The sequence below is a fragment of the Filicampus tigris genome, chromosome 13 (assembly GCF_054856515.1).
Source record: "Filicampus tigris isolate MCC_2025a chromosome 13, RoL_Ftig_1.0, whole genome shotgun sequence".
Taxonomy (NCBI): Eukaryota; Metazoa; Chordata; class Actinopteri; order Syngnathiformes; family Syngnathidae; genus Filicampus; species Filicampus tigris.
Genome location: NC_141229.1, coordinates 3,795,540 through 3,822,602, shown reverse-complemented (window position 1 = coordinate 3,822,602; position 27,063 = coordinate 3,795,540). Strand labels below are relative to the sequence as shown.

The 27,063-nt window shown below is 41.7% G+C and overlaps 4 protein-coding genes across 6 annotated transcripts in view; 3 read left to right on the top strand and 1 right to left on the bottom strand.

The window, feature by feature from the left end:
• Positions 1-3: 3 nt before the first annotated feature.
• On the top strand, positions 4-8,808 carry LOC147137183 (endophilin-B1-like). 2 transcript variants are annotated; one of them, XM_086049516.1, is made up of 11 exons: positions 4-444; positions 1,213-1,354; positions 1,636-1,764; positions 1,841-1,974; positions 2,346-2,438; positions 2,940-3,026; positions 3,104-3,127; positions 3,640-3,729; positions 3,887-3,987; positions 4,315-4,593; positions 8,485-8,808. In XM_086049516.1, the coding sequence occupies exons 1-10, from the start codon at positions 388-390 to the stop codon at positions 4,571-4,573; spliced, it is 1,116 nt and encodes a 371-aa protein (XP_085905642.1). In that variant the 5' UTR covers positions 4-387; the 3' UTR covers positions 4,574-4,593; positions 8,485-8,808. The 2 variants fall into 2 exon arrangements, with proteins under 2 accessions (XP_085905642.1, XP_085905641.1); XM_086049515.1 differs by lacking the exon at positions 8,485-8,808 and adding an exon at positions 6,002-8,004.
• Positions 4,447-12,966, top strand: LOC147137182 (pentraxin-related protein PTX3-like). The gene is made up of 3 exons (XM_086049519.1): positions 4,447-4,593; positions 9,528-9,735; positions 10,539-12,966. The coding sequence occupies exons 2-3, from the start codon at positions 9,594-9,596 to the stop codon at positions 11,009-11,011; spliced, it is 615 nt and encodes a 204-aa protein (XP_085905645.1). The 5' UTR covers positions 4,447-4,593; positions 9,528-9,593; the 3' UTR covers positions 11,012-12,966.
• On the bottom strand, positions 12,368-27,063 carry slc35g2a (solute carrier family 35 member G2a). Of its 2 annotated transcripts, XM_086049514.1 has the most exons (4): positions 26,895-27,063; positions 18,846-19,115; positions 15,848-15,910; positions 12,368-15,757 (listed from the first exon to the last, which is right to left on the bottom strand). In XM_086049514.1, exons 3-4 carry the CDS (start codon positions 15,884-15,886, stop codon positions 14,525-14,527), a joined length of 1,272 nt encoding a protein of 423 aa, XP_085905640.1. In that variant the 5' UTR covers positions 15,887-15,910; positions 18,846-19,115; positions 26,895-27,063; the 3' UTR covers positions 12,368-14,524. The 2 variants fall into 2 exon arrangements, with proteins under 2 accessions (XP_085905640.1, XP_085905639.1); XM_086049513.1 differs by having other exon boundaries at positions 12,368-15,910.
• stag1a (STAG1 cohesin complex component a) overlaps positions 25,892-27,063 on the top strand; it is a 30,386-nt gene continuing 29,214 nt past the window's right edge. Inside the window, exon 1 of the mRNA XM_086049510.1 lies at positions 25,892-26,171. The gene's annotated coding sequence lies outside the window, so the exon portion shown is untranslated. The remainder of the gene's footprint in view (positions 26,172-27,063) is intronic.

Genomic DNA, 27,063 nt, shown 5'->3' with positions numbered 1-27,063 from the left:
ATTTTGGCGGTCCATACCGGAACTATATGGACCGATTTTAACTTGTCACCCCAGCCCTCAGAAACGTCCGTCAAGCATACCAAAAGCTTCAAATTTAAATATTTAACATTTTAGTTCGTAAATATTTTTATTCGTAGCCCTTTCTGTAACGACCCAACCGAATTGGTCGAGCGAAACTGAAGGCTAAAGGGACCAAAACAACACGACGACGTCATCTTCTGTCATACGGTCACTAGCTAATCTCGACCCAAAGGAACATGGCGGGGTCAGCAGGTGGCCGGCGGTCACTCACCCCGCTCACCTAGCTCCGTTCCCGGGGACAGAGGACACGTCGGCCCCGGTCGGAACATCGGTTACCACGCTCCCCTTGACCTTGACGACGTCGTCATGGATTTGACGCGGTTGGCCGTGGACGCCGGCCAGTTCATCAACCGGGCGGTCCAGGTAAAAATAACAAAATTAACGTGAATAAATACATGTTTTTTTAAAGCGTGAAAATGATGGTGCTAGCTAGTGTCTGTTTAGTTTTAACATACAAGTGTTAAGTTTCCATATAAACATATAGTATGTTTTTTTTAAATTTTGACCCGTGCCAAGAATTGTATATATCAAATAATGAGCAACATAGCCTTCCAAAACGTATTGATAGCCTGTGTGACATTAATAAATGGATTGATTAATCCTAATTAATCGGCGTTGTGGAGAAAAGGCAAGGTACGTGTATTTTTGTATGCACTCATTTTAGGCGTAAAACCGTTTTACTCTCACTGTTTAGGGAGTACCTAACGAAACTTCAGAAACCAACGGGTGCATGTTTCTGTGGGAACTGTGGTGGATACACAGACAGTTCAAACTTAGACACACGCTCCTATTAAAAACACACACACACACACATTTATCCCATTTAAACTTTCGAGAGTCCGGCCATCAAGCCTACAGCTATTTTCGTTGTCTTAAAAGAACATTAGACAGATAAAATTCGAATAACTTGTACAAAAGATTATTTTAAAATATTTTCCCTTTTGTGTAAGTTAGGTCACTTTAGGAAAAGTCATCAAATTCCAAGTTGAAACAACATTAACAATGTTGTTATTACTGTCAAATGTCATAATAGATTACAGTTGACCTGAACAGTATCTAAAGGGTTAACAACAATGGTGGGAGTGTGCTGGTAAAGGCGTAATAACATAGCTGCTGTGGTGTACTTTTCAGTACACAGGGGAGAGTCTTGGCCAGGCTGACAAGACCGACTTGGATCCCGGCCTGGAGGAGCTCCTGACCCGAGTGGATGCCACCAAGACTTGGACGGACCTCATTGTCTCACAGACAGAGGCCGTGTTGCAGCCCAGCACAGGTCAGTGATACAAAGGCTTCCTTAATATTGCGATTGCGATTTCAATTGCGATTTTTTTTTTTTTTTTCAAGTTTCTCTTCCCATGTATTTTTTGACAAACACAATAAATTAATCTGTGGTACGATAAACAATAACCGATTTAGTACGTACGTATTCTGATGTTATATGTTAGTTGTATGCTTAAAAATAAAGTGCAATTGAGCAATTCATTTTTTTTTTTTAGTCTACTTCAATTAGAGTTGTTAACTTAATAAACCATTTTTTTATTTTATGCCGAGCAGCGGCGCGGCTGGAAGAGCGACTGTACGAGCATCTGGACTGGCCCGCCCCCTCCCGACCTCGCGCTCAAGAGCTCCTTGGTGACCAGATGATTCAGGCCGGGCTGGAGATGGGAACCAGCAGCCCTTATGGTGAGCGTACCGTCGCCATGCTAATAATCTGAACTTTGTTGTCTATCATGGCCGGGGGATGTATTTTTGTGTCCAGGAACATCGCTGCTGAGGTGCGGCGAGGCTCAGAAGCAGCTCGGCGAGGCCCAGAGGAAGTTTGCCCAAAGCGCCGGCATCCATTTTCTCAGCCCTTTGCGACGCTTCGGCGTGTGTGAATACAAAAGCATGCAGGTACAACGGCTTAGGTTGCATCATTTGGGTTTTATGTCACAATAGCAAGACCGCACGCAGACGAATTATTGAAAAAGTTTTCCGATCGTCGGCCATGGATGTTTTTCTGAGAAGATCTTGGAGGAATAATGACTCTTAACGCTCTCCACACCACAGTATAATTGTTCACGATGATTTTCAGAAACAGCCGACAATTACCCCTTTGCTGACTTTGGCTGCGAGGGAGGCAAAAATGCTCCAGTTTGACCCGATAAATATTGAACATGCGTAACACCGCACTTATCATGGTTATTTTTAAATTTATTTTGAAATCAATCCATTTGTACGATAAATAAACGCGATTATCGACTCAGTTCAAAACTTGTGTCCAGGAGGAGCGCAAGATGTTGCTGAACAAGCGTCTGGACTTGGACATAGCCAAGAGCAGACTGAGGAGAGCTCACGAGGCCGAGCAAGGGTCCAGGGTGAGAAGGACATGAAAAGTTGAAAAGTTTCAGTCTCTATACACGTCCATTCTACTGTATCCAAACTACTCATAACATTTTCCCAGTGTATTAGCACCTTCTATTGGCGAAAAGTTGATACTGCAGCAAAAAAAAATCCAGATTCTTCGAGTATTTGATTCTAAAAACATTCGATAGTGACAGCCCTAATTGTAATACAAATACATTTATTGTTTGTGGTTGTTTAAAAAAATAAAAATAAAAATAATTGCATATTAAATCACAGTCACGTCAAAAGGAATTACATTCTACTTTTTACCCCTCTTTTTCTCGCCCTGTTTTTCTTTTATTCCGTTATTGTCACTCCAAGGAAGTTATCCACATTTTTTGTTGCTTTTATTTCTTTTTGTCTATCTATATTAATCACGATATTGCTCTTCATGTAGAACAGCCGCCCAGTGGAAAAGCAACAAAATGTATGTGCAGTGTGACTTTTGTTCCCTTACCCCCCATTTGCTTCAGAACCTGAACGCAAACCCGGGGGAGGACGACTACTTCTCGTCTCACGTGTCCTACATGTTCAGATTCATGCGCGTTCGCTGGATGAAGGTGAGTCGGCACAAATCCACTCAATGTCCCAAGAAAGTCGCTGAGTCATTTACACCCATTCTCTCTTGTCCAATCAGATGTGGGCGCAGGAGATCTCTCAAGTGAGTGAGTAGAATCGACACACACTTGGCACACTAGTTTCATCTTCAGGGTGGATGGGGAATGTCTTGGCAAAATCATTTTCAGATCCCTCCAGAGATGCTCTGTGAGGTTCAAGTTGCCCTGAAGGGTCATTTTTCATTTTTAATAAATTGACAAAAAAAAAAAAACTTGTTTGATTCACTTTACTTTTTACTAGGGGTGTCCTGATCCAAAATTGGGGCCAATCACATGAATTTTATTTATTTATTTTTTGTCAAATTACATTAAAAAAAAAAAAAAAAAAACGATGAATCTGTTTTCATAATTTTATTCTGCCAAAAACTGAAAGCCACCTAAAAAAATCCATACCAGTCAGGCCCTAAAAAACTCTTCATGTTGATGTGATGGGTGTTGTGTATATTGAGTAGAAAAAAAAAAAAAGAGTGAATTCCAGTTTGGAATATAACAAAATGTGGAAAAAAGTGACGCACGGTGAATCCTCTCCGTTCTCGTTGAACGTCATCGTTTTTAGGCGGAGATGGAGCTGAGGATCTTTGAGTCTTTGTTCCGTCGCCAGTCGGAAGTCACGCGACAGCTTCTGGGAGAAATTAGCAACACCCACGTACGTACGCGCACCGCTTCGTCAATCTTATTTCCCAGCCAGCGGGACAGCGTATATTATGCGTGAGTCTTTTGAACACCCGGACGCAGCATTTTGTGGTGTTTTAGTGACGCATGAGTTATTTGTGGGCTTTTTATTTTTTATTTTTTTTTGGCAGGAAAAGCACATGCAGAGCCTGATGGATTTTGTGGACGCGCAGACGTGTTACTACGCCCAGTGCAAGCAACACGCCCTGGAGCTCCACAAACAGCTGGCCAGGTTGAAAAAAAAAAATGTCTTTCTGATGTATTAGGGCAAAAACATTTACAGCATTCATTGTGTTAACGTTTTTAATGCAACGCTAAGGTGCAATTTTTTTTCACTACTTTTTTTTTTTTTTTCGAGAGGTTTGTGCTATTTGATGGAAACACCCTGAAGAACTTTGTTCTCGCGTCATATTTTTATTGTTTTGATTTACATCAACAATATTGACTTGATTAACATTAGTCCAACATATTTATTATTTATTTCCATCGTCACGCATCGACGTAATAATAAATAAATAATCACCGGTCAACATTTTGACTGATGCCAATGTCCTTGCAGCGTCCCGGCCGTGTTGTGCGCCGACAAGTGGCAGTCGTCAATCACCAACGGGGCGCCTCACTGTCAGCATCCTTCTGCTGAGCCAAATCGAGTTTCTCCCGCCTCCGCCGTTGTCGTCCACCACCTTCCCGAATTCGACCAAGACTCTTGGACGACGGGAGCGGGCGCTAACAACAACAACAACAACCGGGAGCCTGATCACACCTGTCCATCAGAACAAGAACATCCTCCATCTTGTGATCCCGCCTCCCCCAACTAATTCACGGGCCAAACAAGCAGGTGAATTGCTACTACTAGCGACTTTAACCAATAAGGCCAGAGACGTGAAGTCTATATTGACCAGGGGTGGACAAGCTATGACTCGCGGGCAGTGATGCCGGTAATGTACAAGTAAATAACGCGTTACTCTCATTTTTTTTTTTTTTTTACAGTAATGACGAATCACGCAAAGTGTTACTATTCTCGGTGAAGCAATCTGACTACCGTTATTTTGCAAGGTCACAATTCCTGTGATGACGACAGTCCGCTCACAGAAAACTAACCAGCACTCACATTCGCTATCGAGTGAATTAACTGGAGCAATAGTGAGTGACGTCCGACAACGCTTGAACAGGAATCGCATTTTTTGCAGTTTTCCCTCACGGGAAACAAATTGAATAACAAATAGTAGCATGGATGAGGAGACACCATTTGTAGATGAAGACACGCAGCAAACAACTGTACGTTCTAGAACACGTAAGAAAGGGGAACTACAGTGTTGACAGCTTGAAGTGAAGTATTTCGGGATTTCACAATTTGCATTCCCGCCTGGGAGATTGATGTCACGTTTCGACCTCAAAAACACTGCCAGCAAGACCCACAAGGCTGTGTGACTACATGAGGTCCACAAATTTAATCATATTTATAAACAAAGTACATGTGCAGGCCAAAATAGACTGCCTTGAAAAAAATATTAAAAAAAAAAAAGTAGCTGTTTATGTCAAGTGAAATCCACAGACTAATTTTTTTCCCCTAATAAAAAAAAAAACATAAGTCAGAAAAGGTGTTGTCTATTTTTATGTGTAATTAAAAAAAACGACAACAACACTTTATTCATTCAACGTCACTGTGAAAAAATGTACTTCCAAATAAGCATCGGCAAAAGTGCTTGTCAGTTATGTTCAGCGGCGTTGTCGGCATCTGTTGAATGTAACTGACAAAGTCACTTGCCATCCAAATTAGTTTTCAAATCAAGTAATCGGTCATGTAACTTAGCTGCTTTTTCAAGGTAACCGTGGCAACACTGCTCGCCGGTCACGCGCAGTACAGCGCGCGCACCGAGCGGGCTGCTTTAGATCCTTGTGTCGGTTTGTGTAGGTGTACCTAATGAAGTGTCTGAATTCGACCCCAAACCGAGGGCCCGTACTCTGTTGAGCTCATTTTCTCCCTTGTGTCACTCTGCGTGTGTGTGTGTTTGTGTTTTTCGACGCCAAGTAAGGTGAAATAGGATCGTTACGCACACATGCACGCGGTGTCACCCCCTCAGTGGTCCCACTCGGTCAATTCAAGGTCTAGTGTTCCCATCCAGATGTTGTTCATTTTCCCCTCATAGAGGCCATGTTGTGTAGTGTGTAATAGAGGGGGGGGGGGGTGCATATATAATGGAAATAATACATGATGTAGATGATGTCATCATCATGTTGTGCAGGTTTGTGTGTGCGCGGTGCCAGGATGTGGTCCAATGGAGCCGACGTCAGTACTGGGTTGGCATGTGTTTAATGTGGAAATAAATATGCAAACACATGCGCGGAGCTCCCCAAGCGGAGATTTTTTTTTTTTATTTATTTCTATTTTTTTTTAAACGGAATATTCAATGAAGTAATATCACACTCAAAAGTTGTGCTTCGGTACGTCACGACCTCAAGTGTGATGTTGCTTTTATGGAACTAGCACCATTTCTTAGTTTAACCGTGATCATTAGTTAAAAGTAATAAGCAAAAATAAATGGTCTTTTTTTTTTTTTTTTTAAATGTAATCAGTTATTTGGCTACGCCAATTTCGATTAGCAACAGACAGCGGCGTTAGCCGTTAGCGTGAGATGCTAACTAGCCAAAGTGTTTTAAAACTAGCACAGCTGAAACAAAGTGCTGTACGTATAAGTCATTTTCATATAAATCAATAACAGTACAGATAATTGGATTTTTTTCTTTTTTTTTAATTCCAGTGTAGCATTTTGTTTTTTTTATTTACACACTAATGAAAGAAATGCAGTCAAACGCACTAGTTCACTAATATCAGTATGGACCAGTGTTCATTTTTGAACGCTCAACATAAATTAAAGCGGCCACTATTGGAGCATATTATCCGATATTAACAACAACTGTTTCTTTACATTTTCCAGCTGAGCGATTATTTGATAGCAGTGTTTCCTATGACTCAGCAAAAAACAAACCATACATTTCCTGCTCTTTTTTGGGTTGTTTTTTAAAGTCTTTCCATCAGCCGCTCCAGGAAGTAAAAAGAGACTGTCTTATGATGAGTGAATTACCGAAGAGTAAATTGTGTGATTAATGACTTTTTACCACCCACACCCTGCAAAAGTAGGAAAACGGTCCATCCTTGTCAGTTTCGGGGGACCGGATGCAAAAAAAAAAAAAATCAAGTGTCACAAGGTACGTCCTCTTCCTCCTATCTGCTGTCGTTGATATGGCGTCAGCAAAGTATTAAAGGTGTACTTTTGTAAGGTTATTAGTTAGCTTGTCAGGCCGTAAATTAACGGTTCAATACGTACCTTGGTTCATAATCGGGTGCAGCAAGTGAACAGGATGCGGAAATATTCCACTGCTTATCTGTTGTGTCAATAGGAACACATTAGCGGGGGAAAGCAGTAAATTCTCCTGATGAATGTCAGATTCTCAAATGAAAACAAGTCATATATAAAATAACATAAGAATGAAATATTTCTTCACGGACAACAGCTTAAATCACTCACGACAATTTGTTGTTGGGGACAAATGAAGGTGGATATGAAAACCCTCCTGTTAGGATACGACCCGTAAAATTTACATTGCCAAATATCGGAATCGGATTAAAAAAAAAAAATCCAGATCAGTCGTGCCCTGATTAATATTATATCTTCTATTTCGAGAAGTGCAACATCGATATTACGTCTTTCTTTAAATGTATTTACTTATTTATTTCAAGCCACATTTTGAATTTTTTTTTTTTTTTTTTTTAAAGTATTATTTGCCAAATTGCTGTTTCTTGTGAAGCGAGTTGACCTGTGTTCACCGCCGCCGTACACTCGAATCTCAAGATGCTTGAGATGCTTCTTTCTTTAAAAACTTGTTGGGTCACTCATAGTGTCACTGGACACCAACAGGAAAAAAAACGGACTTAGCCCACTCCAGTTCTCACTTAGGGCTCATATTTTTCAAGATTTTCTTTTTTTAAACATGCTTGCGCCATTCTTGACACTCCTAGCTTAAGTTATTACCCCCCCCCCCCCCCCCTCCCAAGCTTAAGTTATTACACAACGCCGCGGCCAGCGTGTCAGGCTGCGTCACAAGCCGACCGCAAGGGGATGCTTTAGAAACTTTATTTGAGGAACGGCGCTTTCATCACCTGCGTTTCCCCTCACCCTGTAACCTTCTCGTTTTCTCGGCAAATGATTGTTTGTACATCCGTTTTAAAATAATATACTAAATATAAGTTGAATTTGTCTTTTTTTCCCCCCCCCCCAAATAACATTCTGTATATAGAAATGTGTGTTTGTATTTTTTTAAAACAATTTCTTAAAGTGATTTATTCTGATTTATTCAACTCATTTAATTTACAGTACTTCCGATTCAAGGACGGTTCGATTGGAAAGTGAAACGGTTCGATTCGATGTGCTGTGGCCCAGTTGGGGAGGATATAACGCAATGACTTTTTTGATGTCGTTTTTGCATACATTTGAATGAACTTGTCAGTACTGTAAATGTGCCCCCCCCCCCAAAAAAAAAAATCCAAACGTAGCTCGATATATTTCATAATGGAACGGTTCTCGATTCGATGCCTTTGTATCTTCTAAATCCAAAAAGGTTTCCCCCCCTCGTGATGTTCTTTGCAATCTTAAAAAAGCAAACTTTTTGCTGATGTGCTGTAACATTGCTTTTTTCATGTGCGTGTCTGGTTCCTGTTCCTGTGCAGGAACCAGACATGCAACGGATTGCCGCGACGTCCGCACGGGAAGCCGAGTGTCGCTTTTTTTTTTTTCCTGGGGGCCGCCAACACCTGGTGACCTCAAATCACGTCTGCGACAACAACACGGGTCGACACAAGGCAAAATGAAACATCACCATTTGTGTCAACGTCAAAGTCACACAAGGCCCGCACGTTCCCATCCTGCATTTTGCAACTGGGAATCGTCAAGAATGTCCTCCAGGAAGTCCAATTGTTCACTGCAAAAACAGTCACAACTCATAACAACGTTGTCTGTTCTCTCACCCAAAAAGAAAAACTGTGTAAAACCTTCCACATGTTTGTCTTTGCCTCACTTCTTTTTTTTTTCCTTCAATTACAGTAATTATTTGTATGAAAATACATACTCCCTTCAAGCCTATTGTCTATCCGGTCGGTCAAATACATACTCTGTAGGGTTAAGGTCTGGAGATCGACTTGACTTTTTGCCGCTGATGGAATTTCTAACACAGTATTAAATTCATAATCCCAGTAAATAATGCTATGAAAACGGATATTCCCTTCAAGTGTATTCTTGAGCAGGTTCAACGCACGCTCTATCGGGTTTTGGTCTGGAAATTGACTTGGCCAGTCCAAAACCTTCCGCCCTATTGCCCCCCCGATGAACTTGCAACACAGTAGGAAAGTCACAATTTCAGTCAATATTTGTACGAAAAGCAAGTCTATTCTCTATCTGGCAAAACACGTTGTCATAAGCGTAAGTCTGGCGTCTAAAACCTTCCACTTTTTGTCCCTGATGAGCTGTCACGATAGGATCAGGATGCTTTTGAGCGGCCAACCCCCCCCCCCCCCCCTTACAATGCCCCAATTTTTGCCTCTTTAAGTTGGACTTTTGACACATTCACTCCACTGTTACATTACTCACAACACTAACCCCCCCCCATCTGTTAAAGACACACACCCCTCCCCCCCCACGGACCTCCTCCTCCCTCCTCCCTCCAACTGAGTTTATAAGGCGGACCCGGTGGGCTGACAGTGAGCACTTTTTACAGGGCTTACAAGAAGCCAGGTGCTTCTTTTACTGCCTTTTGGACCCCCCCCCCCGCCCCTCCAAAAAAATGGCCGCTCTAAGAATATGGCGGGTGCTGAGGGTATGGGGAGTGCTGGGCATGATGGCGTGCGCGGGCGCGTCGCCGCACCTCAACCAGGTAGACTACGCCGACGTCTACGACAACGAAGTGTCCAGAGAGCAACACGAAGGTAACTTGACATCTTTTCCACCGGCTTTGCCATTTACTGAAAAAGCAGGACACTTGCTTAAAATATATGAAATTAGATATGTATTTTAAATGTATATATAATGTATATTTTTAATACACCATTTTTCATGTATTTATCGTTGTTTTATTTTCCATTTTTATTTGTGCTTTGTATTAACGTGTATTTATTTTTTTGATTTTTATTATTTCTTTTGTAAATATTTTTTATTTTTACATTTATTTATTTTGTATTTTGTGTATCGTCGCTCTCATGTCAAAAACAATTTTTTTTTAATGTTTACACGTGACGGACATCGCATTACTGTGAAAATTAAAGTTTGGAGGTAAGCGTTTTTCACAGGACGGCGACGATATGTGAATATATGTGTATACTGTATGTCTGTGTCTATATGTGTGTGTACTGTGTATGTATGTATATATATATATATATATATATATATATATATATATATATGTATACATATGTATTTCATATTGTTTTAGGTGTGTAATGATACGTTTTTTTAAAGATACGATACGCATCCATATAAGGCCTAACGATTCGACACAAAGCAATACATTGCTTTTTTTGGAACGACCCGCTTCGATACGATAAAGGAGAATTTAATACGATACAACAATGTGCCAATGGCTTTTCTGAAAACAAACCTGCACTAGTGTGTGTGTGTATACAATATAGACTGTATATGTGTTTTGCGGGTATGTATAAATAAATATCCGTATGCATTTGTACTTATGACCGCATTTGCTCCAACAAGCTCTTAAAACGGTATCCCCCCTTAGAGGATTCCATGCAGCCGCAAACATCGTGCCAGTCTGCAGAGCTCACTCGATGGGACAAGCTCTTCATCGCCCTGGAGAACTCGCACATGAGGCAGAACATGCTGCTGGAGTCCTCGGAATCGTGCTGCGGGGCCACGGCGTCCCTCAGGGCGCAGGTGGATCACCTGGCCCGGACGGCGTCCCGCCAGTGCCCACCCTGGCAGGCCGCCCTCAAATTGCTCCACCAGGATCTCCTGGAGCTCCGAGAGGAAGGCGAGGCCAGGGAGAGGAGGTTCAATGCCAGCCTGCAGATGTTTAATAATTCGAAGCCCTCGCCGTCGGGTGTTCGAGAACAGGAAGTGACGCGGGAAGTCACGCCGCCCCCCGCTGACAGTGTGGAAAAGGCGCTGGTTGCCGTAGCGACCGAGCTACAGAGGCTCCACGTGCAGCTCAACCGAGTTATCCAGCTGAGGAAAGACAGAGGAGACTCGTGAGAGGGCCGCACCACATGGACTGCTGTCTGACACTGGATATAAAAAGTCTACACACCCCTGTTCAAATGGTAGGTTTTTGTGATTTAGAAAAAAAAAACCAAAAAAATGACAAATGTATCATTTTTAAACTTTCCCCACCATTAGTGTGACCTAAAAGGAGTCAGTGCATAGCTGCCACCATTTCAATTGCCTTTCGATAAAGTTCGCACGTCATAGTAGGCTTTTTTGGACATTTTACGTCACATTTTACAGCACAAGCCGTAGTCCGCAAAAAGCTTCCGTGGCTTCGCCGAGATCTCATTGTTGTCACGAGAAGTGTACAAAGGAATGAACAAGGCATGAAATATACAACGGAACACAAAGAAAACAATCATCAGCAAGTGGAGAAAATATGGCACAGCCCGTAACATGACCAAGCGCTGAACATGCTTTCAATATTGATGAAAAGAAAACAGGTCAGGGAGGCTGCCAAGAGGCCGACGACAACGCTGAAGGAATTTCTGGCGTGTACCAGCTGTTTAGTACGTGCCAACAATCTACCATCTCCTTCATATGTCTGGGCGATGGACGCCTTATCTTGCACACAAAACAAAACACCCAAAATGCATGTGAGAACAAGACTTGTAACCAAAGTTGAATTTATAAGTTGCAGTGGATTATGAACACAATCCAAATAGCAGTCACTGTTCACACAAAACTATCACAAACTATCTATCAGAAAGCAAAAAAAAAAAAAAAAGTCAGGAAAAGATTACTAAAGAAACTTTATTTGGGATTAAATAAGAGGCACTTTAAATGGTGGCAGGTTTGCACTACGACCCATTCCAAATCGGTTGAATTTTATTCAATGTTATGCAATCACATTATCTTATTTTCACTTCCTGAAAAATTGCACTTTTTTTCAACTAGTTAGACAGGTTATAGGTCACACCGATAGTAGTTTTGAAATGGGTAATCTCTGTCTTATTTTTTTTATATCACAAAAACTGGCCTTTCAAACAGGCGTGTGAAGAGTTTTTATATCCACCACATATTTGCACATTTGGATTATTATTGAGGATTTTTTTTTTTTTCCCCCTCTTTGAACTTTTTTTTTTTTTTTAAAGTCTGGATGCATTTGAAGCAATAAAAAAGTCATTAAAAGAAGACCATTAGCTTTGTGGAAATGTGTCCTCCCTCCGCCCACACGGTCCTTTTTAAGTCGCAGCCAATTGTGCTCCCGTCGAGTCCAAGGGAGGCAAATCTTTCCGCTCAAGTGCCACGTTTGATTTTTGAAACTGACAGTTGAGCCAGTTTCAAGTGTTACAATGTGTCAAATATGTAAAAAAAAAAAAAATATTTCAAATATGAAATGTCTATTGTTGTATATATTTATTATATATTCACATTTTTATTTTATGTACATGCAGTGTTGTCATAAAAAAAATATTGAAGACAATTTTAAATTTATAATATGTAGTTATTAGAATTCAATATCTTTCAAATGTACTTAAAAAAAATTGTAATGTATTTTTTTTCAAATTTTTTAAAATAATTTTGCATGTGAGTTTGCATATATATACGCACACTGTATATATAGGTTTGAAACAAAATATCAATATATTTTGATCACCAACATAAAAACACCGCAAAAATGACAACATATAACATTATCGAAGTATCGAATTGTATTAATCATTGTTGTTAAGTCTTGCATCTTTGAAATGGGAAATGGATTGATTTTGTTTTCATTTGGATGTGGAAGCACACAGACAAGTGAACTCCTTGCATGTTGGCCTGGCTGTATTTATTTTTGGTCAAGCAACAAAAAAAAAAAAAAACCAAAAAAAAATGGAATGTGATTTTGATTAGGCTCCTGTTACGTTTGTTTCTTTTCTACAACAAAAATGTTCACAGGTCAGCGTGACCCGCTGCACGTTTGGTCAACAGAAAATAAAATTAACATTAAGTCTGAACATGTTCACATTATAAGTTTATTTTTATTTTTTAGGAATTCTTTTTCCTTTTTTCTAGCTTTTAAAATGGGTCAATTTGACCCGCAGTGTAACATAAAAACATCACATGGCCACATTCTTTAATAACTAGGATGTTTGTCCCCTGTGTTCTTTTTACCCTCGCAACTCACAACTAATGAGACGCTTTGGTGAATGTTGTCTTTGTGGTGCGCTTTAGCAGAATACGGGGCGAGAGAGGCGGGCCCGATAATGAGAGCAAACAAAGGCAGGTGGCTAATGATGCGGGAATCGCTGGAGGAACGGTAGCAAAACCAAACGGTATCAATGCAGGACACAGTGATTCTGTAACGGACACGCACGGGCGCACCACTTCGGCCATCACTCTTGGGGTTGACAAATACCATTCGAATCCCAAAATGGTTGGCATCGAGCCTTGGCAGGAGAGTGTCGAAGCCGATTAAAAAAAAAAAAAAAAAAAAAGATCATAAATAAAACCGTCCCCTTCAAGCATCGTGATTGATACCAACTTAAAGAGTCGAGCTGTTTGTTCACCAGCGAGATTTTATTGTCACATTAACAGACGACACCAAGTTGGCACTTTTTTTTTTTTTTTTTTAATCATCCCCCCCGATTCTCCCCAAAAAGTTAAAAAAAAAAAAAAAAATCCAAGAGGACAGCACAAGAGCATAAGACAATAATGGCACTCAAAGACCTCCACCAAGGCCAAACAGTGAACACAAAGTGCAAAAAAATCGGATTGCCATGTATTTGTTTGTTTGACAGATCGCAGGCTACTTCCTGGATGATCTTTTATTCTTACAAATAGATGCCGTAGTCGGTCAAATGGAAGAAAGTATAAATAAAAGGGTTGGGTATTTTAGGTTTTAGGTCTGAGGTTAAAGTTAGGTTTGGGTGGTTAGGGACAGATTTTAGGGTTAGAATTCAGAGTTAGCCTTAATTGATCATTTTTGGGGTTCGGGATTAGGGAACTGGCAATTGGACTAAGAGTTTAGGTTTCGGGTTAAATTTAGGGTTCAAGGTTAATGTTAGGTTTACGGGGTTTGGGTAGGGTTAGGAATAAGTGTTTGACTTTAGGGTAAATTTGGGGGTGAGAACGACAAGGGGGCTAGGGTGAAAGGTTTTAGGCTCATTATATTGGGTTCAGAATTAAAGTTAGGGTTGATTAGTGTTCAAATTAACAGGTTTCCCGGTAGGGTTTAGGTTTATGGGGTTCGATTTAGGATTAGGGGGGTCAGGTTTTATAGTCAAATGTAAGGTTTATGGTTACATTTTGGGTTAGGGGGTTAGAGTCAGTTTTAGGGTAATAGGTTAAGATCAAGGTTTTAGGTTTGTGGATAAGGGTTAGGACTAGGGGTTTAGGGGTTAGTTTATCCCCTTGACCTGTACACAACCTCGCTACAAAAGTGCATGGAAAACCACAGTCATTCCCCTCCCCATGAACTAACAAATGGCGATCAATACGTAAGCTCCTGAATCTAAATTTGTGCTTGGTGGAGGTAATAAAGCTCCAGTGAGTATGCACAGCTGACATGGCGTCTTATTTAATGGGCGAGTCTAGAATCTCCTCGTATTCCTCGCGGTGACGCCGGCCGGCGCCGCGAGAGGGCAACAGCTTCATGGTCGCCAACCATCCGACACTCAGGACCACCATGGTGTTCCCGACCACCTCGGGGGCGCTGGGGCCCACCTGCGCCATGACCAGATGGGCCACCGTGGCCAGTGGCGCCTCAAGGCTCTGGCTCGCCGACACCAGCGCCGGGTGGATACGCGTGAGGCCGTGTGTCATCCCCAGGAAGGCGGCGCTGGAACACGCCACCAAGCCCACGACGAGGCCCCAGCCGGCCGCGCCGGCCGGCCAGGACCGGCCCTCCTGGAGCAGGGCCATCAAGGCCGGGGTGAGCGCGCAGCTCGTCCAGCTCACTGTGAACAGAGCCGTAGCCGCCCCAACTCTCTCCTTCAGGGACCGGTAGCCCACCAGGGCCAAGGCCATCCACAGCCCCGCCAGCGCCGACAGGGACCACCCAAACGCGGCCCTCCAGAATACCGCGGGGTCCGTCTGGGAATCGGAATTGCTCTCGTCGGCCGCGGGGAGCAGCAGAACCCCCAAACCGCACAGGCCCGCCGCCAGGGTGATGCCGTCTGCCAGGCCCAGACGCTCCTCCAGCAACAGGAAGGCCAGCGTGGCGGACAGCACCGTGGTGGCCAGTCGCCAGGCGGGAGCGCCGTCCCCTTGGGAGGCGAAGCTCGGCGAGGAGTAAGCGCAGCACAGGGACAGCGAGTAGGCCACGCCGTAACAAAGCAGACGAAGGCGGTAGCCCTCCGGCCCGAAAGGGTTCTCCCCCTTGTGCAACGGCACGGCCACGGACAGAAGCTGGACAGCGGACCGGATCAACAGGAGAAAGAGGGGGCCCAGGCCGAAGCGTTCCGAGGCCACCCGGGTCAGAAGGACCACGCAGCCGTTAGCTAGCGCCGCCCCCAGCAGCCCCACCCAGGTGAGCCGCGACGCCGACACCGAGGCCTCCCCAAAACTGGCCAGCTGCTCCTCGACCCCTTTCCCGGGACCCTTGCTGACTCTGGCGGCCGCTTCGCCGCCGTCGCCGCTCCTGCCGGCCGGGGACCTCGGGGCGGCGGCCTTCTCCTTGTCTTTGGAGCCGAACAGAGTGAGCGGCCACTTCTTTGCCTCTGTCAGCTGCTTCCTGTCCGACGTCTCCTCCAGGAAGGAGCCGAAGTCCTCGAAGGACGGCGCGTCATCGTAGCCCTCGTCGCCGGGCTGGGGGAAGTGCGTGTGTATGCCGGGTTGCGGGGAATAAGGGGTCTGCGTGGCATACTTGGCCGTGACGGTGTGAGGGTGGATCTTTACCCGCTTCTTGGCGCTGCCCAGGAGGTGGGTGGACTCCATCTCGGACTTTGGCAGAAGACAAACCTGATGGACAAAGAGGAGAAACGTTTTTCAACGTCAGCGGTTTCTCAAACGTTTTCGGGTCCAGGGACCCCTTGCAAATAACGCCAATTAAATATCGTTGCCTTGTGTAGCCCTAAATTCCGTATGTTCCCTGCAACGTACTTTAAACACGGAGGCACACAACCTTGTGGAAAGCCCGCCCGTCAGTTCAAACAAACGCTATCGCTGAAAAAAAAAATCCTTTCTCAACATTATCTACAAATCCGAGGCAGGCTGGACAGAGAAAAATAAGTTGAGTAGCTCCCTGGAAGGTGGAAATTGCCACACACAACATTGTGGAGCGAGCACCCGTCAGTCTAATCCAACACCAGTCGTCGGAAATGATCCCGTCTCAACAGGATGTAAAATCCGAGTCAGACTGGATGGAAAAAAGTTGTGCGCTTCCGAGAACATAAACAGAAACACACGCAACATTGTGGAGCAACTACATTTGAAGATTGTACCAGAATGCTAACAATTGTCTCCGCATGATGTTAGATCCAAGGCAGAGGAGAAAAAATCTGTTGTGTACGTCTTTGGAACATAAAGATGGATTCACACAACACTGTGGAGTGACCATCTCTCAGGCTAATGAAACGCCCTGAGATTCACTATCCAGACAAATTTAATCCAGCCTGTCTCGATGCTCTCCCTGTGTTGCACGCTTGACATTTCTATATTTAATGGCTCGGACGGTAATAATAGCAGAACGGGGTGACGTCTCGACCTCCAAAGGGAGTCAAAGCTCCAGCCATGAACAGATAAGAGTCTGCGTAGAAGAACGATAATTCATCAGCACTATCTTCAAGTTTTTTTTCTTTTTTTTTTTTTTTTTTTTAAATTTCATCTTGATGTGGGATGGCTCCCAATGACACCCATGCAAGCGCTTATCTTGCTAGCGGGAAAGACATTATTCGTGGGGGTATGTCTCTGAACCAGTTTCGGTATCTTAGGTCAAGAAGAACCATGTGAGTTCTCCCAGCTGCTTTGCAAAAACAAAAAAGTGATGTAGATATACTTATATATGTATGTATATATGTGTGTGTGTATATGTGTGTGTGTGTATATGTATATATATATATATATATATACGTATACATATATATATATATATATACGTATACGTATATATATATATATATACATATATACGTATACATATATATATATACGTATACATATATATATATATATATATATACATATACATATATATATATATATACGTATACATATTTACGTATACATATATATATGTGTCCATATATACACGTGTATATATGTACACATATATATATATATATGTGTACATATATACACGTGTGTATATATATATATATATATATATATATATATATATGTATACATATATATGTATATATACGTATACATATATATGTACATATATGTATACGTATATATACATATATATGTATACGTATACATATATACGTATACATATATGTATATATACGTACACATATATGTACATATATGTATACATATACATACACATATATATGTATACAAATATACATATACATATGTATTTATATATATATATATATATATATATATATATATATATATATATATATATATATATATATACGCTGCCAGCATGTTCCGTCCTGCATATTCAATGGACCACGTGGTCCGGGGTCCATCCCTCATCAGCGAGAATGTAATCTTCACGTCACAAGCAGGCAACGCACGAGCAGACACGTCGCAAAACAAAGAAAAAATATCAAACAAAAACAACAGACACACGCGCACAGCGTGGTGATCGGTGAACTAAAAAGAATATGGGGCACATATCGTTGCGTCAAGGTACACAACTCTCTTTTATTTTTGAATTTTATTTTTTAATTTTCTTATTCTATTTTTTTTAATTTTCTCGACGTTGTTTGGCTGAGTCGGCTGGGACCACGTGGATCGATTAAATATGCAAACAGGAAATAGGCGATGACCAGCTCTGTATACGTTTGTGCGCGTGTGTGTAAAAAATACAAATTGGCATTGTTTTTTACCAAATTCAAAAATGTGTTTAACACACTGGAATTAGTGTTTGAAAATGATTTGAAATGACTATTAATATACAATTGTGAGGATGAAACAATTCTGAGGATGAAAAGATGACGCATCTTATAATTCACTGCAATAATTGGAATTGGAAAAAAATGGAATACTTCAAATGTATAAAGGTTAAAAAAAAATGAACATACTGTACTATAATTCCTGAAATAAAGTAAATTAAATCCAAATGAATTTTTATTAACTTTTCTGAAGAAAAAAAAAGTCATAAATGCCTTCCACGTTTCACGTAAAAAATACTGATAACTTTAATTAAAAGTAAAAAAAAAAAAAAAATTACAATTGTTCATCTTTGCACTTTTTTTTTTTTTTTTTTTTTTTTTTGCTTCCCAGCAGCGGTTTGCCACATAAGCTTGATATCATTTCTCTAGTGACATTTAAGAAGCGCCTCAGCAGTCACATCATGCCCGGGACGGATCACAATGTTCCTCTTGTATTTTGCTATTATGTTCCACCACTACAATAGCCCATTTTCCATATCTATGTATGAACCGTTTTATCCATACCATATTTGCCTCCAATTTCATGCACAATTTATTGTGTCACGCAAGATGCCCCGTCACTGGGACAACATTTTCCTCCGGCGTTTAAATCTGCGTGTGCGTGGATGTGTGTGTGCGTTTGTTGTCTGGAGCATTTATGCCATTATGTAAATGCACGTCTGAGTGAGTCTCTTGCTCATCGTGGGGGGGGGGGGGGCGGGGTCATGTGAATCTCAAGGTTATACGGGAGCCCCTGGCGATCATGCGTAGTTCAACTAAAGAATTTTTCAAATCTTTTTTTTTTTTTTTTTTTTTAATTATTATTACGAAAACACACTCACCTGCAAACAAGCAGCCGGTCATTCAGTCACTGAGCATCCTCCCATCCGTTGCCTCTTTTCCTTGCCATTCGCTCCCCCCCCCCTCACTCCCCCACTTTGCCTTTGCCTGCATGCGGCAGTCTAGAATCACCTCGAAAAGGAGGACCACCCGGACCAGGATGAGAGCGCAGAGAAGCCACCTCAGGACCAGGAGGAGGAGGAGGAGGATGTGTGTTATATGGCGACCTGCTGCTGCTCGTCCATCACTGTCTGATGCGGAGGATGCTCCGCCTTACACAGAGAGGTAGAGAGAGAGAGAGAGAGAGAGAGAGAGAGAGAGGAGGGGGTGAAGCTAATCATAGAGTCTGAGCATGCGTCAACATGAGCAATGCAAGCTTTGCCCATTTGGAAACCCGAGTGCGGTTTCAGAGATTAAAGTCGTAACGTTATCAGCAAAAGTCGTCATTTTACAGAGAACGGAGTCGTAATGTTATTGGTTAAACGTAGGACGCAATTGAATCGTAAGAGAAAAAAAAGTTGGAATGTTAAAAATGAACAAACCAGTGCCGTGCAAAGGGGAAGGGGGGGGGGGGGGGTTGAAGGGGGTGGTTGCCCCTGGCAACTACCTGAGGGATGGCAAACACACATCTCATTAGTCCACCTAAAGCCACCCTCGTCGACGAAAGTATCCCGCGGAACATCCAGCCCACCAGGCGGCGGCTAGGCATCGACGGAAATTTCGTCGTAATTTCGTAAAATCGTTGAAATGGAATGAAGGGAAAAGTCTGAATATTCTAAAGAGAAAAATATTTTTCAAACGATTTATTCAAATGTCCCAAGGACAAACTTATAAGGTTGCATGAAATAGGTGAAATAAGATGACGATTTTATTTTATTTTTTCTGAGAATAAAGTCAGAATATTTCAAGCAAAAGTCATTTAAAAGTCATTAGTGATGTGGAATAAAGTCGAAATATGACGGGAAAATGTCAGTTCAAAAATCAGCGAATTTTTATGAGAATAAAGTTGAATTATAATGACAAAAAGTCTGTACATTCCCAAATCACAAAATGTGAAACCTTTACAGAAATGAGCAAACCAGAGAGAGTATATGAGAGTATAGTTGTAATATTACAAGGGAAAAAAACGTATAATGTTATGTGAAATCGTGTCAAAATGTTATGAGATAACTGTCGGGATATTTCAGTTTCTATGAGCTCCTACCGGGGCCGTACTGAATCGGTGATAATGACTTTATGTAAATGTGTCTACTTGCTTTCGCCTTATCAGTCAGGGATGAAGCCGTCACATCTTCCCTCTATCATTGATTGACAAACCGCAGATGGCGAACAGACGTCCCACACAGGAAACAAACGCTGGTATTTAAAGGTGCGGAAGCTGACTCACTAACGGGAGGACGCGCAGATGGCCACAAGAGAGAAAATGCCGGTGGCGTGATGGACTGACGGGCTGGCACAAATATTCACAACACAGTCACAACATTCGTCACAGTTAGTTACTTAGTTCGTAAAACTATGTTACGTGGTTTCTGTAAAATTCGGAATGTGATACACCAAGAAAGTAGCTCTCGAAACCAACAGCCAAATGACAAAATACAACCGGAATTTTTCACTTATTTTTTTCTTTTTTATTATTTTTATATGTCATTTTGTTCTTTGTGAAGTCACGAATTTTACAAAAAAAAAATGTCTGAATTATATTCGGAAGATTTTTTTTTCTTTCAATAATACAAAATTAAAGTTAGCATATTATCAGCAAGAAAAATTAATTTTACGAAAATGTGAGTATATTGTAAATATGTGCTGTATACTATTTCAATTGCGAAGTCGAAATATGATGAGGAAAAAACGTGGAATTATTCAAGTAAAAAACATAATTTTTGTGCGAAAAAATGCGAAAAATTACAGTCATTTTATGAGAGCTGTAATAATTACAAGAAAAGAAGTTGAAATGCTACATGAAGTGAAGTCAAAATACGATGAGAAACAAGTTGGAAATTACAAGTAAAAACATGTTATAGTTACGAGAAAAAAGTCCAAATATGATAAGAAGACGATATTACAAATGAAAAAAGATCATTACAAAAGTAGAGTCGTAATAGAACTAGCAAAGGTCATTATTTTATGAGAATGGAGTCATAGTATCACAAAAAAAAAAAAGTTGGGATGTTACCTGAACTAAAGTCGAAATGTGACGAGAGAAAAGTGGAGACATTTTACGATAATAAAATCGTTAGTTAAAATATTACCAGAAAAAAAAGCCATGTTACGTGAACCGAACGCAGATGAAATATTACAAATGTTTACCCTAAAGTCGTAAAATACCAAGAAAAAAGGCGAAATACTACAAATAAAAAAAACATAAATAATCGATTTCATGCAATCGGTAGTTTTTTCTTCCTGACTTTAGTTAACGACGCCACCTTGGCGGAGGTCTGCGTTCCACTGACTGCTTTGCCGTTCTACTTCAGCTATTAAACACAATGGTGGGCGGCGATAATAAAAGGCCTCGCACTTGAGCTACTGGCTTCCATGCACTCACTTTAGGCACTAAAGGGAGGAAGATCCATCTGCTGTTGCCATGGCGACCACCGAGAGAGAGCGCAATGACTATTTAGGGCTCGCTAGTAAAAAAAAAATCACACTGACGACTCTGCGGCCTTCTGCGTGTGTGTGTGTGTGTGCGTGTGTATATGTATACTGAGGAGGGTCGTAAGTTGCTACCAAGAGGGAGAGGAGTGCTATCGAGCGGATGAATGACTAATTCCATTTTAGTATGTACTAGCATGTAGAGAGTAGCACACATAAAACGTTCGATAGAAAAAAATTACAATACAAACCCGATAGCGGTGCGGTGCGTGATGTCGGAGGCGCGCATCCGCCTCCAAACCAACGAAGAAGCAGCCGCTAAACCAACGAAGAAGAAGCATTTAAACCAACAAAGAAGCAGCTAACCCAACGGAGTATGAGTGCGGGCCGTCAGCCGTGCGCCATACTCGCGTCCAGCGGCGTAATTTCGTTCAAACAAATGACCAGTCCGCTCTTAAAATCAAACGATATTATGCATGATAACCCGATTAAACACGTCCCCGTCTTTGACACGCTAGCGCCAGTTAGCCATATCCGACCCGAGGCGTTGCACTCAAGTTCAAATCAAGCAAGTAAAATATGAATGGGCTATGGCAATAACGAGTCCGCTAAAAAGATAAAGTAGTCCTAAGACGGTTGGTCAACGATGATATATTCGCTGCAAGAGAGTATTAGTTCACTTATATTGTATGAACATTGAATGAAGGCTAATGTATGAGTATCAACAAAACTGCTTTGGGGTAGCACCTAATGCAAATAAGCATGGGGGAGAAAATGCACATTACATAACTGATTTGTGTACATAACGGTGTACACAAAAACAGTTAACTGTTTTCTTTGTATATATATATTTATATATTACAAATAGCATTAAAACAAAAATCAATAATTATCAATATTGACTGATATGGAATACTTGGATTGTGACAGCTTTTGGCCAGCACAGAGCTCACACAGGGTTAGCATTCTTTTTATACATCAAGTGAGGATCGTCAAACTTCAGAAGTTTTTAGAGCCATGATGGAGCCGGGCCGTGAAGCGCGACCCTCCCCGTCCAACTCATTCGTCACAGGTTGTTTAGGAGGGCAGAAGCAAGCCTGAACAAACATTTCAACCTGACAGATTAGCACTGCAGCCTCACGTCACCGTTCCTAAACGGGGAAGGGAGGTCGTGGTACACCGGGCACTAGTATGTAGTGTAAAATACAGCTGGAGGCTTACATCACGCAAGTGAAAACAATGAGAGACTTTTAGTCAATGTGTGTTTAGTCATGAGGGCAATTACACTATAAGTTTTTATGATAAATATTTGACAGTTTACATTTACTCACTGTCTTTCACACTGTCTCTGCATTTATCAGATATTTTCACAACAAGTCAAAGTCAACCCAAACATTTTTTTTCAAGAATATGTTCTACGCAAGCCCACTAGTTGAAACAGGGCATTCTGATTAATATTACATTGGTGGAATAAGAGTTAATCCATCTGTTTTTAGCCGTCTATGAGGGCGGCCATTTTGTCACTTCTGTCCACTGAAAATGACATCACAACTGCTCAGGGATCAGGGTAACGACCAATCACGGCTCACCTGTTTTCTAAAGCTGAGCCGTGATTGGCTGTTACCTGAGCGCTCAGCAACTGTGATGCAGGGGCGGAGCCAGAACGTGGCTAATGAGTGGGCCTGGAAAAATCAGGGTGGGCCTGAATATTTCTCCCACTGAGCACAATACTCCTATCCCGACACATCGTATATTCAAATAAAATGACAAATTTCAGATCTTTCTTAGACAACCACGATTATGCTGTTCTTAATATTCAATAAAATAAAAAAAACGCAACAAAACACTAGCTCAAAAATCATTTAATAATTTCCTGAAAATTCAAAAGTATATATTTTTTTCATGAATCTCACTGGGTGGGCAGTCTGTCAATCTGGGTGGGCACACCCAGGCCCACCCATGGCTCCGCCCCTGCTGTGATGTCATTTTCAGTCCACAGCGAGTGACAAAATGGCCGCCCCCCCTGAGGAGGATAAAAACAGCTGGATTTTGCCGCTTAATTCATATTCCACAAACACAATATTAATAATCAGAATATCAAGTTCAGAATAGTGGGGCTGCATACTAATTATAAAGGAGTCCTTCATTGATAGAAAAACAAGTCAACTATGATCACAATCATCTAAACATAAAAGACAGGACATTTTAAATGGGTTAACACAGCTCCCCGGGGCCTTTTTTTTTGGTCCCTCGTGGAGATGAACAGAGATGTTTATCTTCACTGGAACCGACTTTGGGAGTGACAAGCTGTGATTGCGGCGCCTAAAAAGATGATGCTGATGTTGCCATGGTTACAGCCTTAACACAGAGCACAACGAGACAGATGTGCACGTGTATTATTCACACGGAGCCGCGTGTATGAGGGTAAAATCATGACTTTTGAAAAAAACAATTTTTTTTTAATGATTTGAAAGAATTGCACGCGGCGTTGGATATGTTTTGCTTATGTAACGCTGCATTATCCACATTGCAAAGGATAGATTGGAAAAATTCTCCATGTGGAGTCACATTGGCATCTGCACAATGAGTTGAAGCACTTGCTGAGGAGTTTATACTGAAATACTGCAATGCTGCTGTTCTTGTCTGGATCTATTCATGGGTTTGTCTACTGTGTTGAACATTTTTTTTTGGTTTTTTTAGAAAAAGCTGTGTTGAACAGTTTTTTTTTTGTTAGAAAAAGCTGTGTTGAACAGTTTTTTACAAAAAAAAAGCCATGATATTATACTTTGTATTGCTACACAACAGCACCCCAAAATTATGTTCAATTGCTAATTTGATATGCTTACAAAATGGCACATTTATTATGCGAGCATTGAGCAAATATGTGATTAGAAAAAAAGCTTAAAATTACTATACCGAGTTTCATTTTTTTGGGGGGGGGGGATTTTTTTTTTTCTACAGATTGAATTATTTAAGTGCAGGATTATGGAATAAATGGCAATCGTTGGAGCATTAGAGAGGGCCTTTAAGTTGTGATCATGTATGATAGCGTAAGGATAAGATGAAATATGACATAGGATGCTCCATTGCTGTCATAATAGTAAATAGTGTTTCTTGATGTCACGTCAGCGTCATTCATTCCACAGGCTCATCGGGATCAGTGCACTGAGCTGCATGAAGAGCCACAGTCAGCGAGGAGCTCGACAGGTGACTGTGAATTATTAAGGCTTGCCCCCAAGTGGCCTTTATTAAGCCCTAAGCCCAAGCATGAGAGGCGTCCATATATACTAGATGTGTGTAGGGATATATTTGTATTCATTTTAATGAGTACATGCTAGCGGGAAGATATGACATGACAAGATGCCAAATAATATACATTAAGATTTGAAGCATGACATGGTACATGTTAAGAAGGGTCCGATGCTAAAAAAGATACAGTACGGGATGCTACCAGTTAATGTGTAAAAATACGCTACATAATAGGATAATATCATTTAAGATAAGGTGAGACAGCAAGCTATATGATGAAATATTTTACAATGCACTAAGTTAAGAAGACATGTATGACAAGACAGGTATGTCACAATGCAATATGATAAGATAAACTACAGTGGGATACAATAAGATTAAATGTGATACATAAAGGTAAGACATGGTACGATATGCTACAAGACAACTCAAGGAAAATGTTACAGTAAGTTATATTTTAAGGTATGTTACAACATACTGCTGATTTACAGTGTCTGCTACAGCAAGTAACAAGAGCAGTTAGAAAAAAATAACAGAATAAAAAAAGATTTATTTGTATGGATACAATATATAAAGATAATTATGGAAGTCCATTCCCGCCAGTCAAAAAGTAAATAAATAAATAACATTTTTCTTTGGTAGAAGCCCATTCCTGCCAGTAAAAAAATAAAATAAATAATACTTTTTTTTTTCCTTTGGAAGAAGCCCATTCCCGCCAGTACAAAAAAAAAGTTTTTTCTTTTTCAAATGCAGAAGCCCTGTTTCCGTCAATGAATTTTTTTGTTTTTGTTTTTGTTTTGTTTTGCAGAAGCCCCTTTCACCAGTGGAAGAAAAAGGGGGAGGGCGGGGGGTCGGGTTAGGAGTCAGGACCGTAGGTATAATATAATATATATCATAATATATTGTGTAATTTATAATAGAATATATGTACACATGATGTGAAATCTATACAGGTCAACAAAATATACTACAACAATTTAACTATTTCACTCAAATGTCGTAAGAATGACAATGACGTTACGCGACGTCACATAGTTGTAACAGCATGTAAGGCTTTAGATATTGGACACTGCTGGCTGTTGTTTAACATTAGGATTAGCATAAAGTCAATGTTTTGTTTTTTTTAAAGAAAAAAACTGAAACCAAAGAAAGGTGAGGTAGACGTGAAGGAGTGACCGCCGTTACACGCGTGCGCGTCCTCGCTCCCGTGTTACGTGGAAAGCAAGGCGCGTGCTCGACGAAGCCGGCCGTCCTGCGCGGAGTGTCCGCCAGGGGGCAGCCGCGTCCCGGCGTGAGGCTGCGCCGCTCCCGCTGTACCGCAGAGAGGAAAATACCACCAGATGGCGGTTTAGGATTGCTGCTCTTCTCTGCGAGGCAACCTTCCGCTCGCACGGGCCAATTTGCCAATATAAAATAAGGCCAAATAATAAAAAAGGGGATCGATTCGTCGCTGTGAGAGGTGATGCTCGAGCCGGGGATGGTCGTTAAAGGTGAGTGCCCGGTGGTTTTTGTCGTGCTTTTTTTTGTGAGGCGGGAAAAGGGGGGTGGGGGAGGAAGACGGCGCACAGATTCAAGATGGTGGACGCGCTGGAAAAAGCGAAGGCTGCTGCTTGTGTTTGGTTGGGAGGGGGATGGGCGCCTGTGGCGGCTAACGGAGGCCACTGTTGCCGTTCCCTCCTCGTCAGTTATCCTAGCCTAGCCTGTGAGCTAACTAGCCTAGCCATCCTAAACCAAAAAATGTCGCCGGCGGACCTCTCTCGAAGGTGGATCTCCTCCTCCGCCTCCTCGTCACCGTTGTCCACCTGTCGCTGGAGTTGTCAACAAATACAAGAAGCCACGCAGTGTGACGTCTTTTGTTTGTGTGCGTGTGTGTTGCGACTCTCGTTTTACAAGGTTAGGATGCTACACAACTGGCTTCTTTTCGAGGTTGCTTCATTTTATTTTTACCCGTCTGACTCCCTTTGCTGGCTCGTGTGGGGTTTAGTTGCTTTTCAGACTGTGCGAGGTGTGTAAAGTGCTCTGAGATAACTTCTGTTGTGTTATGAATTGGCGCCATGTAAATAAACTTGACTGAAAATGTGACGTTTAGAGGCTGTGCTTCTGGTCGATGCTTTTCTTCCTGTGTGTCAACAAAATCGCCTTGCAAGTTTTGTTTCTTCTCACTTCTTTCCCCCACCAATTATCGGGGTGCCGTTTCCCAATCACAAATTTACCTGGTAGTTCACGTTTTGCTTCTTATGGCGGGGCTTTCTCCTCTTCCCGCTGAGCAGGTTGGGAACTATGAGGCGCATCAGGGGGGCTGAGGGGTTGAATGGTCATTCCTGAGGCTCACCAAGCAGCCACCAAATCTTGACAAGGGTGTCTCACTCTCAAACCTAGTCC